The sequence below is a fragment of the Populus euphratica genome, unplaced genomic scaffold (assembly GCF_000495115.2).
Source record: "Populus euphratica unplaced genomic scaffold, PopEup_1.0 scaffold48.1, whole genome shotgun sequence".
NCBI lineage: Eukaryota > Viridiplantae > Streptophyta > Magnoliopsida > Malpighiales > Salicaceae > Populus > Populus euphratica.
Window position 1 is genome coordinate 502,553 of NW_011499879.1, and position 12,674 is coordinate 515,226.

At 32.8% G+C, this 12,674-nt stretch overlaps 1 protein-coding gene across 4 annotated transcripts; it reads left to right on the forward strand.

Annotated features, from left to right (window-relative positions):
* The first annotated feature begins 3,357 nt into the window (after window positions 1–3,357).
* LOC105128979 (protein FAM63B) lies at window positions 3,358–11,702 on the forward strand. 4 transcript variants are annotated; one of them, XR_842981.1, is made up of 13 exons: window positions 3,358–3,653; window positions 4,826–4,938; window positions 5,014–5,141; window positions 5,215–5,302; window positions 7,448–8,516; window positions 8,647–8,701; window positions 8,810–8,891; window positions 9,063–9,143; window positions 9,619–9,723; window positions 9,813–9,862; window positions 9,988–10,126; window positions 10,748–10,925; window positions 11,222–11,702. XR_842981.1 is itself a non-coding variant. In XM_011030846.1 (12 exons), exons 1-12 carry the CDS (start codon window positions 3,473–3,475, stop codon window positions 10,829–10,831), a joined length of 2,160 nt encoding a protein of 719 aa, XP_011029148.1. In that variant the 5' UTR covers window positions 3,358–3,472; the 3' UTR covers window positions 10,832–10,945. The 4 variants fall into 4 exon arrangements, 3 of the variants coding, with proteins under 3 accessions (XP_011029148.1, XP_011029146.1, XP_011029149.1); XM_011030846.1 differs by lacking the exon at window positions 11,222–11,702 and having other exon boundaries at window positions 4,826–4,944; window positions 5,035–5,141; window positions 10,748–10,945; XM_011030844.1 differs by lacking the exon at window positions 11,222–11,702 and having other exon boundaries at window positions 10,748–10,945.
* Window positions 11,703–12,674: the final 972 nt, after the last annotated feature.

Here is a 12,674-nt window from a genome sequence, read left to right on the forward strand (position 1 = left end):
TTTTTTTTTTAATAAACCAAAAATATTTTACCCATGATAAGTCTGGTGTAAAAAAAATGAAGAAATCTTGATGCGTCACAACGGTACGCATTTATATGGTAATATTTCCATTTTCTTGTGGATTCGCTTTGAACAGTTCCACCTCCTGTGCCCAATTTTCGTGCCCCCACGTTGCAGCTTGCAAGTGCCACGACAAGGATTTACTTTGCTGATTATTATATAGAATGGCTGATTTAAATGACAAGGAAAAACGTATTCAATTTATTAAAATTTGAGTTCCACTGTTGACTTTATTTTTATAATGATATGTATTTATTATAAACTTTAGTTTTATAAGTATTCTAAACTTCAATTACGATATAATACAGTGAAATATTTTATAAATGAATATAAATATAAACAATATAATATTTTATGTTGTGATCAATTTATATGTAAATTCTTATTTTTAATTAAAAAATAAGAAGAAATCCACTTATTTTCAGAATATTTTTTATGTAATAGTCGGTAACCCTGCATAACTGTCAAACTAAGGGGAAGATATATGCTTCATTCTTTGTAATCATAATGCAATAAGCTAAAAAAATGGAAAACAATTAATCAAAAGTCTTTACTTATAATATCTTGCTGTCTTCTTTTTTTCCCCTTCTTTAGAATCACAATGAACTGCCCCGATAAAATAATTAACCTAAAACACCATAAAAACTAGGATTTTATATGAATTGTATAAAATTTTAATATATTTGTTAAATTATTTTATGATAAATCCAAGTTATAGTTTAATCGGTCAAGGTGCTTAACAAGGAGGGGCCTTGGGTTCAAGTGCTAGGGAGCGTCTCATTTTTAAAATTATGGCACATAATTTGTCAATTGTTACTTTTACAAAAAAAAATATATACAAGATTGGTGACAATAAGATCAGACATCCAGGCCTGCTTGACTTGACTCGACTCTCTGTTGATTAATTTCTAAATTATGACACAACTTGTTATTTTTTCAAAAAAATAAAGGGCAAACAACAATAGGGCTAGATATACATGTCTACGCACGCCTAGGTCGAACCCTTTTTTATTTTTTTTCTTTTGTTTTTTTTAACATTTCAAAAAAAAAATTACTAAATTTTTAACATTTCAAAAAAAAAATTACTAAATTTACTTACTTTCCATTTCAAAAAAAAATTACTAAATTTACTTACTTTCAGTTTTATGTAATTTAAAAAATACTATTATAATTTTTTATTTAAATCTTAATAATTTTTTTCAATTATTATGTTTGATCTAAAAATACTAATACTAATACTAATAATAAATTATTTATGGAAATTTGATTGAAATCAAATATTTATTATTAAAAATTTTAAGTAAATTTTAAACATAATTTCATCACATTTATGATTTTTTAAGCTTTCACGTCATAGAAAATATGGACATACCATGTTAATATTTTTTAAAAAAAAACTTGCTTTAAAATCATATATTTTCTTAAATGAAAACAAAGTTTCCAATTATAAAACAAGAGATATGAAAATTTACTTTATAAAAAAATCCAAAAAAAGTGTATTTTTAGGTTCAATGATAATACCAAAGACCTGAAAGCAAATTACATTTTAAACCTACTTATTCATATATATATAAAAAAACACTAACCCTACATATGGTTTGCCAAATCCTGAACTGTTGGCATTATAAAGCTTGCATCCCATGCATACAACTACAGAATCTACCATTTCTGTGTATAACCAGTCTCTGGAGTTTACTTCCCCTTTGCAATCTCCATGATGAAGTTCAAATCTGGCAGATTCACTCGTGCGGCTTTTAAGAAAAGCTCCTACCTGTCAAGAACAAGCCATTCTTCTCACAACCTGGACGTGTCTGTCCGCATGATTTTATAGCAGGATGGTCCATCGGTGCTAGCAACAGGATCTTTTTTTTCTGTTGAATCTGTGGTACCGTTATCTTTGTATTAATGCCAGCTTTTATTACCTGCATAAATGCTGACCTAATTTTTGCTGTGTTTTTTAAACAGTCAACTAGGAGATTATAAATGTGATAGTTTGGAGAATTAAAAATAAATATATAAATAAAGGTGCTTGCTCCTCCCATAATTTTAGGTTTTACTTGAATAAAAAACATAATCTTGCCACCCAATCAAAGTCTAAGCGATCAACATTGAGTAGGATAAAATCCCACGAAGTTGCAATACACGAGTGATATTTTTCCTTTTCTTCTATTTTGAATAGAGGAGCAATAAGTCTTGAACTAATAAATCCTTTAATTTTCATATAGCTGATTTTTTAAAAAAATACTTGGAATATGAATGGATTAATGTTTAAACTTTGTTTGTTTTTGTATTAAAAAGTGATGTGTTCCTTAATTTATCTAAATTATAAATATAAAAGTGTTTAATTATCAACACATCGTAATTTTATTTAAAACCCTTTCAACACTGGTTAAAAAAATTATAATTTATTGATTTTTAGAATATATATTTTTTAAATTTTAATGTAAAAACTATTACAATATCAAATAAAAAAATTGTTTACTAAGTAACTTAGACTACGTTTGGAATTCTCGATGATGTATGTAATTAAGGTTTATGATTTTCGTTTCATATTATAGAACAAATTATGAAATGTGTTTGATGAATGTTTATTTTCTATTTTAAAATATATCTCTATTCGAGTTATTTATTTATTACCCCACCTTTTTCTTGCTGCTCGCAATGGAAAATAACGTGCATATGTTTTCCTAATCAGAATTTTCAATAACAAAAGAGGTCATAACGCACCACCATTTCAAAACTTAATCTTCAAAGGGCATGCCGACAACAATTGTCCACCGCAATTTTATTTTTTTTATTCCTGGTCTGCTAAAAAAAATGTCAACGTGGCACTCTATGTCTTAATTTATTAATTATCTCATATCATTGCTTTCAATTTCATCATCAATTTTTTAGAAATATAAAATATTTAAGATTTCTTAAAAATATCATAAATTATTAGGACGATCATTATAAAAGAAAAACATGTATTGATTCACTGATGTGTGTTTGTGTGGGGGGGTATTTCATGAAATTTTTAATTTTTTTAAAGAATTTTTTTAATTTTTTTAAATTATTTTAACATGTAGATATTAAAAATAAATATTAAAAAATAAAAAATATTTAAAAAACGATCTCTACCCCTTCACACGACACCACTGTCGCCCACAGAAAAGGACGGTAGAAAAAATAACCGAAATCAAATATAAAGGAGCAGCTTTGGTCTTACCGTCCAAACTAAAAATAAAAAAATAATTTCTACCACTAATAAACAAACAGAAGTAATGTTAAGAGACCGCCCTCTATCTTTATACCACAAACACAGATTATTGTAAAAACATAAAAAACGAGTCGTCGTTTACACCTCTCTTTCTCGCGATCAAAGTTAAAATTTCACAATTCTCCAGCATCTTCTTGAATACCAAAAAAAGAAATGGCTTCTCCTCCTCCAAGCGAAGAATCACAAAACCAGAATCAAGATCAACAACAAGTAGCAGCAGTGAAAGAGGAAGAGAAGGAGTGCCTTCACAAAACCAAAACAATAGAGTTCTTAGGCCGTACCACTCCTATCGTTCTCCAAAACGAAAATGGACCTTGTCCTCTGCTAGCCATCTGTAATCATTTTCTCTCTCCTTCTTGCTCGTTCGCTCACTTGCTTTGCTTTATTTTTACGAAAGTGAAAAGAATGTTTTTAGGTTTCCGATAAATCAGGGAAGTTCGTTTGCAATCTAATTTGATTATGGAAAATGACCGGGTTAGGCAGTCTTGAAAATTCGTTTCTTGTTTTTCTTAAGAATACACTTTATTTCTCGGATATCTTCTCAATTGAGGTTAATTGATTAACTAGGTGTAATTTGGAGTTGCTAATGATGCAAATTGGAAAATTCGTTAATTTGATCAACTGCTTCTGTGATTTTTAAGGTTTCTTTTAATGCTATTGAAGTTTAATGCAAGGAATTAGCAATTGGAATTGATGTTGTGAAGTAATATTTTTCACTACTGTGGTTGAAAGAACTTGGGCATTTAGTTTAGGTTCTCAATGTTTTAAGGTTTTTATATTTTGCATGTAATTTTGAGAGAAAATTGAATGTGAAGGGAATTTAGGTAGGTATGGCAAGTGTAATGTTCTAATACTGGTTGATAACCTATGGAGAAACAGAATCTACGATGTGCAATCTTGAAATTGCTTGTGTGGTAAGTCGAGAATTTGACTGCTGGGATTTCAGCTCATTATTAGGGATAGTTGATCGTAAAATTCTTGCAGAAAACTTCAGTCATGTTTCGTTTACTGCTGGGATTCACTTCTTAGGTGAAAATATGCTTTTCTTTTGTTAAGTTCATTGTTATTTTGGCAATAAGAACTCTTAGGATTGAGTTTTTAGAGAAATAGTCTTTTCTATTGTTAAGCTAATTATGGTTCTGGTGCCAAGAAATTCGGCAGTTGACTTCACTTAACCCAAAAAAATTGTGTTAGACACCCCTGACCCTCTATTTAATGAAGTTCATGTAGTTTTTTCTTTACACTGCTTTTTCTTAACTACCATAAAGAGGCTTGGATTTTGTGATTTGTCTCACTAGAATAGTTTCTCGGTGAAATGAAGGGATTGATTGTTTAAGCATCAAATGCTGCTGTTTTTGGATTACATTATCTTGAAAGATTATTATATTTTACATTTTCTGCTAATGGATTATTACATAAAATATATGCAAAGGATCACCTTGTCAGTTTTGGTGGGAATTACAATCAGAAAGGAGGTTTGATTATGAACATATGGGCTTGCTATAGGTAATGTTCTTCTGCTAAAGAACAATCTAAATTTGAGCCCAGATTGCGCTGAAGTTTCACAGGAGAAATTGCTATCCCTTGTTGCAGAACGATTGATTGATTCCAACAGTAATGTAAATGTAATAATCACGAGCAATTGTTTTTTGTTTGCTTCAATATACTTATTCTTTATTGGTTATGTTGTTTAGATTGTTTTTCTCATCATGCAGAACAAAGATGCAGGATATGCTGAAAATCAACAGCAGAATATTGCAGATGCTATTGATTTGCTTCCACGACTTGCAACTGGAATTGATGTAAATCTAAAGTTTAGGAGGTAGGCCTCTTCCCCCCTTGCTCTCTCTCATCGCTTGCTCTTATTTATTTAACCAGCTTATATGACCATGCAGGATAGATGATTTTGAGTTTACCCGAGAATGTGCCATATTTGATTTGCTTGACATTCCTTTATACCATGGTTGGATAGTTGATCCCCTGGTATGCACTTTCCAAGCTTCACATTTTATATTTCAGTTAAATTAAATTAATCTACTCCAGTTTTGTTTGTTCGGTGAATGCCTTTGATGCCTGGTTGCCTGTATGGAAGTGTTGATTAGAGGGTCTTTTCCTAATTATACTTCATATGCCCTTCAATTTTCAACTTCCGTTGATTGCTCCCCTTTTTTCTGATTTTCATTTATACACTTTACACTAACATATGCCTAACAAAATGAATTCTCCACATGTATGTCATTCAAGGTATAAGCTTGGATGCCTCTTCAGGTAACGACCAGCATGTATACTAGGGAAATGACAAAATGAGAACATTGGCATGTTTGTATAGTTGGGCACAAAAAACATGGACACTAAAATGCCAAGCTTGGTGTTTCTTGTAGATCATTAAGATTAATGTGACTTGTATTTGGTTGGCTAAAGGACTAGGGTTCATGAGAGTGCAAGTTTGTCCACAACAGAAATGCCTAGGAAGAGATTCTTGATTGTGGAGATTTGAAATGGTATGGGGAGGAAGCCTCACACTTTCTAGATTAAGAGAATGTAAACTGGTCATGAGCATGAATGAGCTAGGACTTGATGGGCTTAGAAAATTTTCAAACAGTTGTTTCTCTGCAAACTTGGAAATCTTGTATATCCTCTCTTTTCAAAGTTAGCAGAGACAAAAAGCACGATCTAGTCTGGTTCTACTTGTCTTGAAAGGGAAACTAAAAGTTGCAGGTAGGCATACCTGAGGTTAATTCCAATTATTTCACCAACTACATATGTTGGAGAAAGCTTCACTGATAGTGGTTTTTCATGGATGGATGTCATTTGGGAACCAGACTTGTTTATGGGAATAATATGTTTTTGTAATCTTGATATTGGAATCTTGCATATTTTGGCATGTCTGTTGACAGGAAATACTTTTATCCTTTTTCATGCAGACCGTGTTAATTGTTTTCTTAAAATAAAAGGTAGGAAATGAAAATACTTGTGTGAAGCAGTAAGCACGCTTGTCATGTTAGGTCATTTGCTGTTTACCTTTTGCCACCAGTGAAAATTGTTTGAAGCCAGAGTAAAACTTATAAGCACCATATTGAAGATTAGGTAATGCTAGCAAGAATTGGAGGCTTAAAGATTTTTAGAAATTAGTTTTTAGTTTTTTGCTACTTCATTGTGAATCAACTCTTATTGATTCAGTGCATGGTTACCTTTTCAACTGGTATTGATTCGATATCCAGTTGCCTTCAAGTAAAATTTTTGCTGTATATGTTGAGACAATGGATAATTGTTACTTTGCAATGGGATCTGTTCTTGATCAGATTTATTATTTCAAATTAAAGCCTTAAAATTTGGACATGATTTACCCCTAGACTAAATAGCTCATTTAAAACATGTCAGCAGTGCAATGGCATTTGAATTTTCCGTCCTTTTGTCTTGTTAGATTGTTTTCTAGAAGTTATGCTTTGTTTGTTGCATAATCTCTTGTTCAAAAGAGATCATTTAGACAAAGAGCTTCTTTCTTTTTCCTTTTTTATCATAAATGAGGCACAACTAAATCAAAGAAGTATAAAACAAAAAAAAAAAAACCCTGTAATTACTAGGGATTTTAGGGTCCACTTCATGGAGGTCCATGATCCTAAATTATGTCAATGAGATCTCATTCTTTGCATGCTGATTGTGTAATTTTACCTTTTGTGGATGCTTTCTATATTAGTCACTTCTAAAACTTACTTTATTTCCTTTCATCAGATGGAGACTGTTTTATTATATGAATGATCACAGGTTCTTTCTGTTTTGATAGATCCCATTTGTTATCTTGATGCTGAGAAAAAATTCGATATTTCACAATTTGCATGGGTTTCACTATTACATTTGGATGGGAATTGTTCTTTTCTTTTGCTTTCTTTTATATTTTATTGTTTGTAAGTTCCTGATTCTTAAAGTTCAGAATCTTATAATTGCAAAAGCATGTTTTGTTAGTTGCATAATGTTGGGGAAATAAGTAGTTAAAATTATCAGGATGTAAAATTGACAATATCTTCTCCCTTGTTCCTTCAATGGTTATTAGAAAGCCTCCATGGTTGGATGTTGTGATTTGGTTTTAACTTTGGGATGATTGGTTTTCTTTAATCATGTGCGCACTAGGACTATGATACTGCTAATGCCATTGGGTCAAAGTCCTATAATACTCTAATGGGGGAGCTTGTTGCCCTGGAAACAAGAAACATGGAAGATGAAAGTAAACATGTTACTGGGGAAGATTTTAAAAATAAGACCGAGGAAGACTGCGTTGACTTTGTTGCTGCTACAACTGCAACTTTGGGCGTTCCTTCTCCCTGTCTTTCAAAAGCCAGGTCTTTTGATGACTCTCCACGTTCAGTCTCTGATCATCAAAATGTAAGAAAAGGGGATTTAGAAGAAGCAGCAGCACTATTGAGGGTCTTAAAATTTTCGGAGGCTGAGTTGCCATGTTCAGCAGGCGATTCTCTTGTATCTGATGTTAATGGAAGGGTTTTGTTTGTTAGTTCAGATGAAAGTACATCTATGAAGGGGGCTGTGACTGCGACTTCCTTGGATACATCAGGGGGACCTGTTGGTATTGGTGGCAGTTTTAATGCGTTGGGCAATGATGATAATAATAATCTAACATCCTTGGAAACTACTCTTCCAGGGGAAGTGGCGTGCTCTTCCTTAAAGACTGATCTGACTGTTCATTTTGATCATTCAACTTGTACAGAATCTGGAGAACATATCTCTTGTGATGATACAATAAAGAATCGTAGTGTTGACACAGGTGTTGAGATTCAAGATGCAGTGTCCCTTTCTTGTGCAAAGAGTACTGCATCTTTTAATGGAGACCATATGGATATTTTACATTACAGTCAGAAGGTTGAGAATCAGTGCACTTCTATTACCGAGGTTCATGAACCAGCAGATATTTCAAATGGGTGTGACAAGGAGGATGTACCAGGGTCAGCTCCACCAGTTCTAGAGTCGGATTCATCTATTGGCAGAATGCAGAACATAGATGCACCTGATAACTTTACTTCAAGTGTTGATGGCAGTGAGCCAATATACGAGGGAGAGGAATGCATTTTGGATACAGGAACTTCAAATTATGAAGAGCGAGAGCCTATGTATGAAGGTGAAGTGGTTCTTGCAGAACAAGCTGATAGAACTGTGAGGTCCAAGGATGAAATCACTCCACAGCAAGGTGAGTGATGATTCATGTTAAAATATGTTAGTTGTCTTGGATTTTATTCATATCTTTGTTTCTTTTACATCCTTTTGTACGATATATTATGTGTTAAGTTTATATATTGAATATATTTGAAATGTTTCAGGGGAGCTGATAGGGAACTTTTTGAAGAACAACGCTAGTCAGTTGACCTTTTATGGGTATGTTGACCCAGTGCTTGGCTATTGAATTTCCCAGTTCCTTGTAGATTTTATTTTGTGCTGGATCTGGATTAGGTCATCATCTGTTTTCCTTAATATTTTTTGCAGTCTCTTTTGCTTACAGGATGGGCTTAAAGAGCGAGAGCTTTGTGTTTTTTTCCGTAACAATCACTTTAGCACCATGTTTAAGGTTAGTTACAGTTTAGGATGTGCTCTTTTGTGGCTTAGCCTTCTATTCTGTAGCTTCTTATTTCAAATTAGACCTGTTATTAGTAGTGACCCATTTAAAGAAAGACTATTTAGATTCCTGTTTTTCTTTTCCTGGACGTCAATGGTTTACCTGCTCCTGCTTAATTTGCAGTATGATGGTGAGCTGTATCTTTTAGCTACAGACCAAGGTTACATTAATCAGCCTGATTTGGTGTGGGAGAAACTAAATGAGGTAAGACTGTGTGCTCAGATATCATCTTTGTTAAGTCATTAGATAAAATATTATACTGAGGTTGGTTCCCAATTCCAGTTCTAGTCAAAACTATTATGCAAGGACATAATTTTCTTCTACTCTAGAATCTGGATTGAGGTGTGTGTTATTCCACATCTAATCAAAATTAACGTAGTTTTGCTGGCAATCATGCTACATTGGGTGTCTTAATAGAAGTCAATGGTAATAAAGATTTTCCTTTAAACTTCTAACTTTGAAAAGCCCATGAGTAATAAATTCATTTTCTGACTTTTTTCCAATGTTCTTCTGTAACCTCAAAATAAGCTAAAGGTATATATCAGATTTCTGAATTTTCCATGCCTTATTGAATAAATTGCTGAATTGTTCTTTCTAGGCATTGTTTGTGGAGTTCAGTATATTGATCTTTTCTTCCCCTGAGAATATGTATCCTAATCTTAACTTCCCATGATTTCAGGTAAATGGAGATACATTGTTTATGACAGGCAACTTCAAGGAATTCAGGGTGGAAAGTCATTCAAATGACCCATGGGATGAGCACAATGCCATGACCAGTACTGCTGTATGTACCTTCTGGTCCAAAATATTCTTGGAACTTTTCATCTTTTTATATTTTACTGTTAAAACTTATTATTAATCTACATGTCTCAGGATTATCTTGCCAGCATTGATAGTGCTGCACAAGCGGGTTTGGATATAAAGTACTCTTTTCACTTTTGTTGCTTATGCACCCATTTAATCTTTAGTTGGAATGTGGATATACGACCATTACTAATTTAGTGATCTCTATTCATGAATGTATGTACTAATTGTGCTATTATGGCAGCTCTGATCTGCAACTGGCAATAGCTTTGCAGCAACAGGAGTTTGAGCAGCAGCAGCAGCAGCAGCCGCCACCACCACAACGCCATAACATGCAGCAAGCATCCAGTACCGGTGGTTCAAGGCTAATCACAGGCCCCCAGGTAGATCATTTATCATTTCTATGCTTGGATGCTTTGGATATTTTGTTGGCTATAGAAATAAGAAATCATGGTATTAGTTTTTCAGTTGCTATTGTTTATTGGCCTACCTCGGCTGGTCATTGACTTGATTTCTATTAAAAAACAAAAACAGCGTAGGGATACTTCATTAATGACGTTTAATGAATAATGTATTTTAATTTAAGGCAGGCGACCAATCAATAAATACAAGATGCTTATGATTTAAATGAGTTTCTGGCACTTCTCATATCTAAAGTCTAAACTTAACGTGGAGTTTGTGAATTCCCACTCATCTCGTGATCATCTGTCAATTTGACAGTTTGATCTAGGATTTGTCATTCATGGACGTTGACAAGAACCTTCCATTTAGCAGCATTTTAGGATGGCATAAAGTTAAGGGTTGAGGTAGTGCGCTATATAGAGATGATTTGTTCTGATTGCAGATCCCTTAGTTTTCTTTGGATACTACTTGCGATCACTCAACTTTTGTTTTGATTTCTTTTCTAACGAGGCAGGCAATGACACTTTTATTTAAAACTTATAACCATATATGACTACTGATTCACAAGATTTCTTTCTTTCTTCCTCTTTTTTTTCTTGCAGGTGCCAAGGAGCAGTGGGAAAACCACATCTTCTTCATCTTCCAGGTTTGATGCAAAGTCAAAAGACAAGTGTACTGTGATGTGAATTTTGCTGGAGGTGTTGTGGAAGTTTGTTCATTAAATGGCTTGTATTTCGATCCCATGCTATCCTTCATAACAATAAACTGCATTAATATAAGGTAATGTTTATAAGTGTAGTGGTGGTTATTTTTTAAAATATTTTTTGCTTGAAAATGCTTGAAAATAATGTTTTTTTTTATTTTTTAAAATTATTTTTGATATGAGCATATTAAAACAATTAAAAAAAATCAAGCAAAAAATTGAAAAAACACATTTTCAACCACTAAAACAGATGTCCCCCGAGTTTCCCCTTGTAAAAAGGCAGTGTATAGCTTGCAAAATCCAGTCAATTTTTTCTTGTTTTCATTTTTTACCCCGGCCCAGCATGTGCTTAGCTTTGATTTTTTTGGAATAGTTGACAGATTGAAAGAGGTCCCTTGTTTCAACATCTGGAAAAATGAGCAACAGTGGGTCTAGTTATTCAAGTGAAATGTCTTTGGAGGAGGCACTGGTAGGTCCATATGGAGGACCCATTTACATTTAGAGCTATGTGGTCTCGCCCATGCAACTTCACCTGGCTGAATTATATCTCGTCAAAGCTGAATGCACGCTTGAAAAGTTATAGGCATGCTATTTTCGAACTACTGGCTGATGTTGATGTGGCGTAACAAGTTGACAACAGCATTTAGGACTAGATTTTGGATTTATGTTAGGGTAATCAAATCTTTACTATATTAAAAGCTAGTCATATCATGCAATGTCAGCATCGAGTATTGATGGAAGGGACCTCACCTTAAAAAAATAATATGAGAATCCTCGGTGCCCAGCTCGAAAGCTCCTTCCTTTCGATGTTTCCTTTCGATGATATATTTTGAATACGTGCCCGGTTGAGTTTTTGGTTTTTTTTAAACCCCAAAATCAAATTGACAATTGGGACTGCTTGCAGGCTTCTATAGCTGACGTTTCTTTCTTTGTTTTATTTTTTAATCGTTTTGTGACCCAAAAGCAATCAAATCTGGAACCTTATAACAGCACAGACTCGAATTGGGTCTCGTCGGTTGGGTGTATGACATGCCTGGTAATTGGCGGCTTCCATTGGAGATTATTCTTCTCAAGCTGCTGGGTTTTTTTTTTTTTTTTTTGCATGATAGTTTAGGCTTATTATGATAGTTTAATCTTGATACTAGATACGTCACTCATGTTATGTTGTAGGCTGAGTTAATTTTTTTCGAAACATAAAAATAATCTAATGATGATGGTATTTTTTGCATGATACTTCCCTTGTTAGCATTCTTGTTGATACATGACTTCAAACAAAACAAAAGGACCACACCATTATATTATGATTAAGAAAAACAACTCTAAAACATGTAGGTAAACTAGCAATCCACATTAAAAAGATAAGTTTGTCATTGTATGGCCCATGTGTACGGCAGTGTTATGATTGGGTTTTAATGAACCTTTTTCTTCTTTTCCCTTCTTTCTTACTTCTCCTTGCAAGATTATCAGGGTGTCTTGCCATTTATTTTTTTATTCAATTTACTCTTCTTTTTTTTTTGTTATTATTTGTGTAATTTTTTATCTCATTTTGATTGATTTTTTCTTTAATTTTATCCTTATTATTTGATTTAATTTGATTTTTATATCAAATTTATTCTTTATTCTTTTAATTTTTTTATTATTAATTGAATTTTATTTTCAATTCCATCTCTCAAAATTTTATTTTAATTTATATTAATTTCAAATTTAGTCTCTATTCATTTTATTATTGTTTGTTTTATTTTGAATCGTTTTTTATTATTATTATTATTATTTTACTTTCTATAGGGTTAGTCTTGATGTTATAACTAGGATCATGAGTTTGAAAG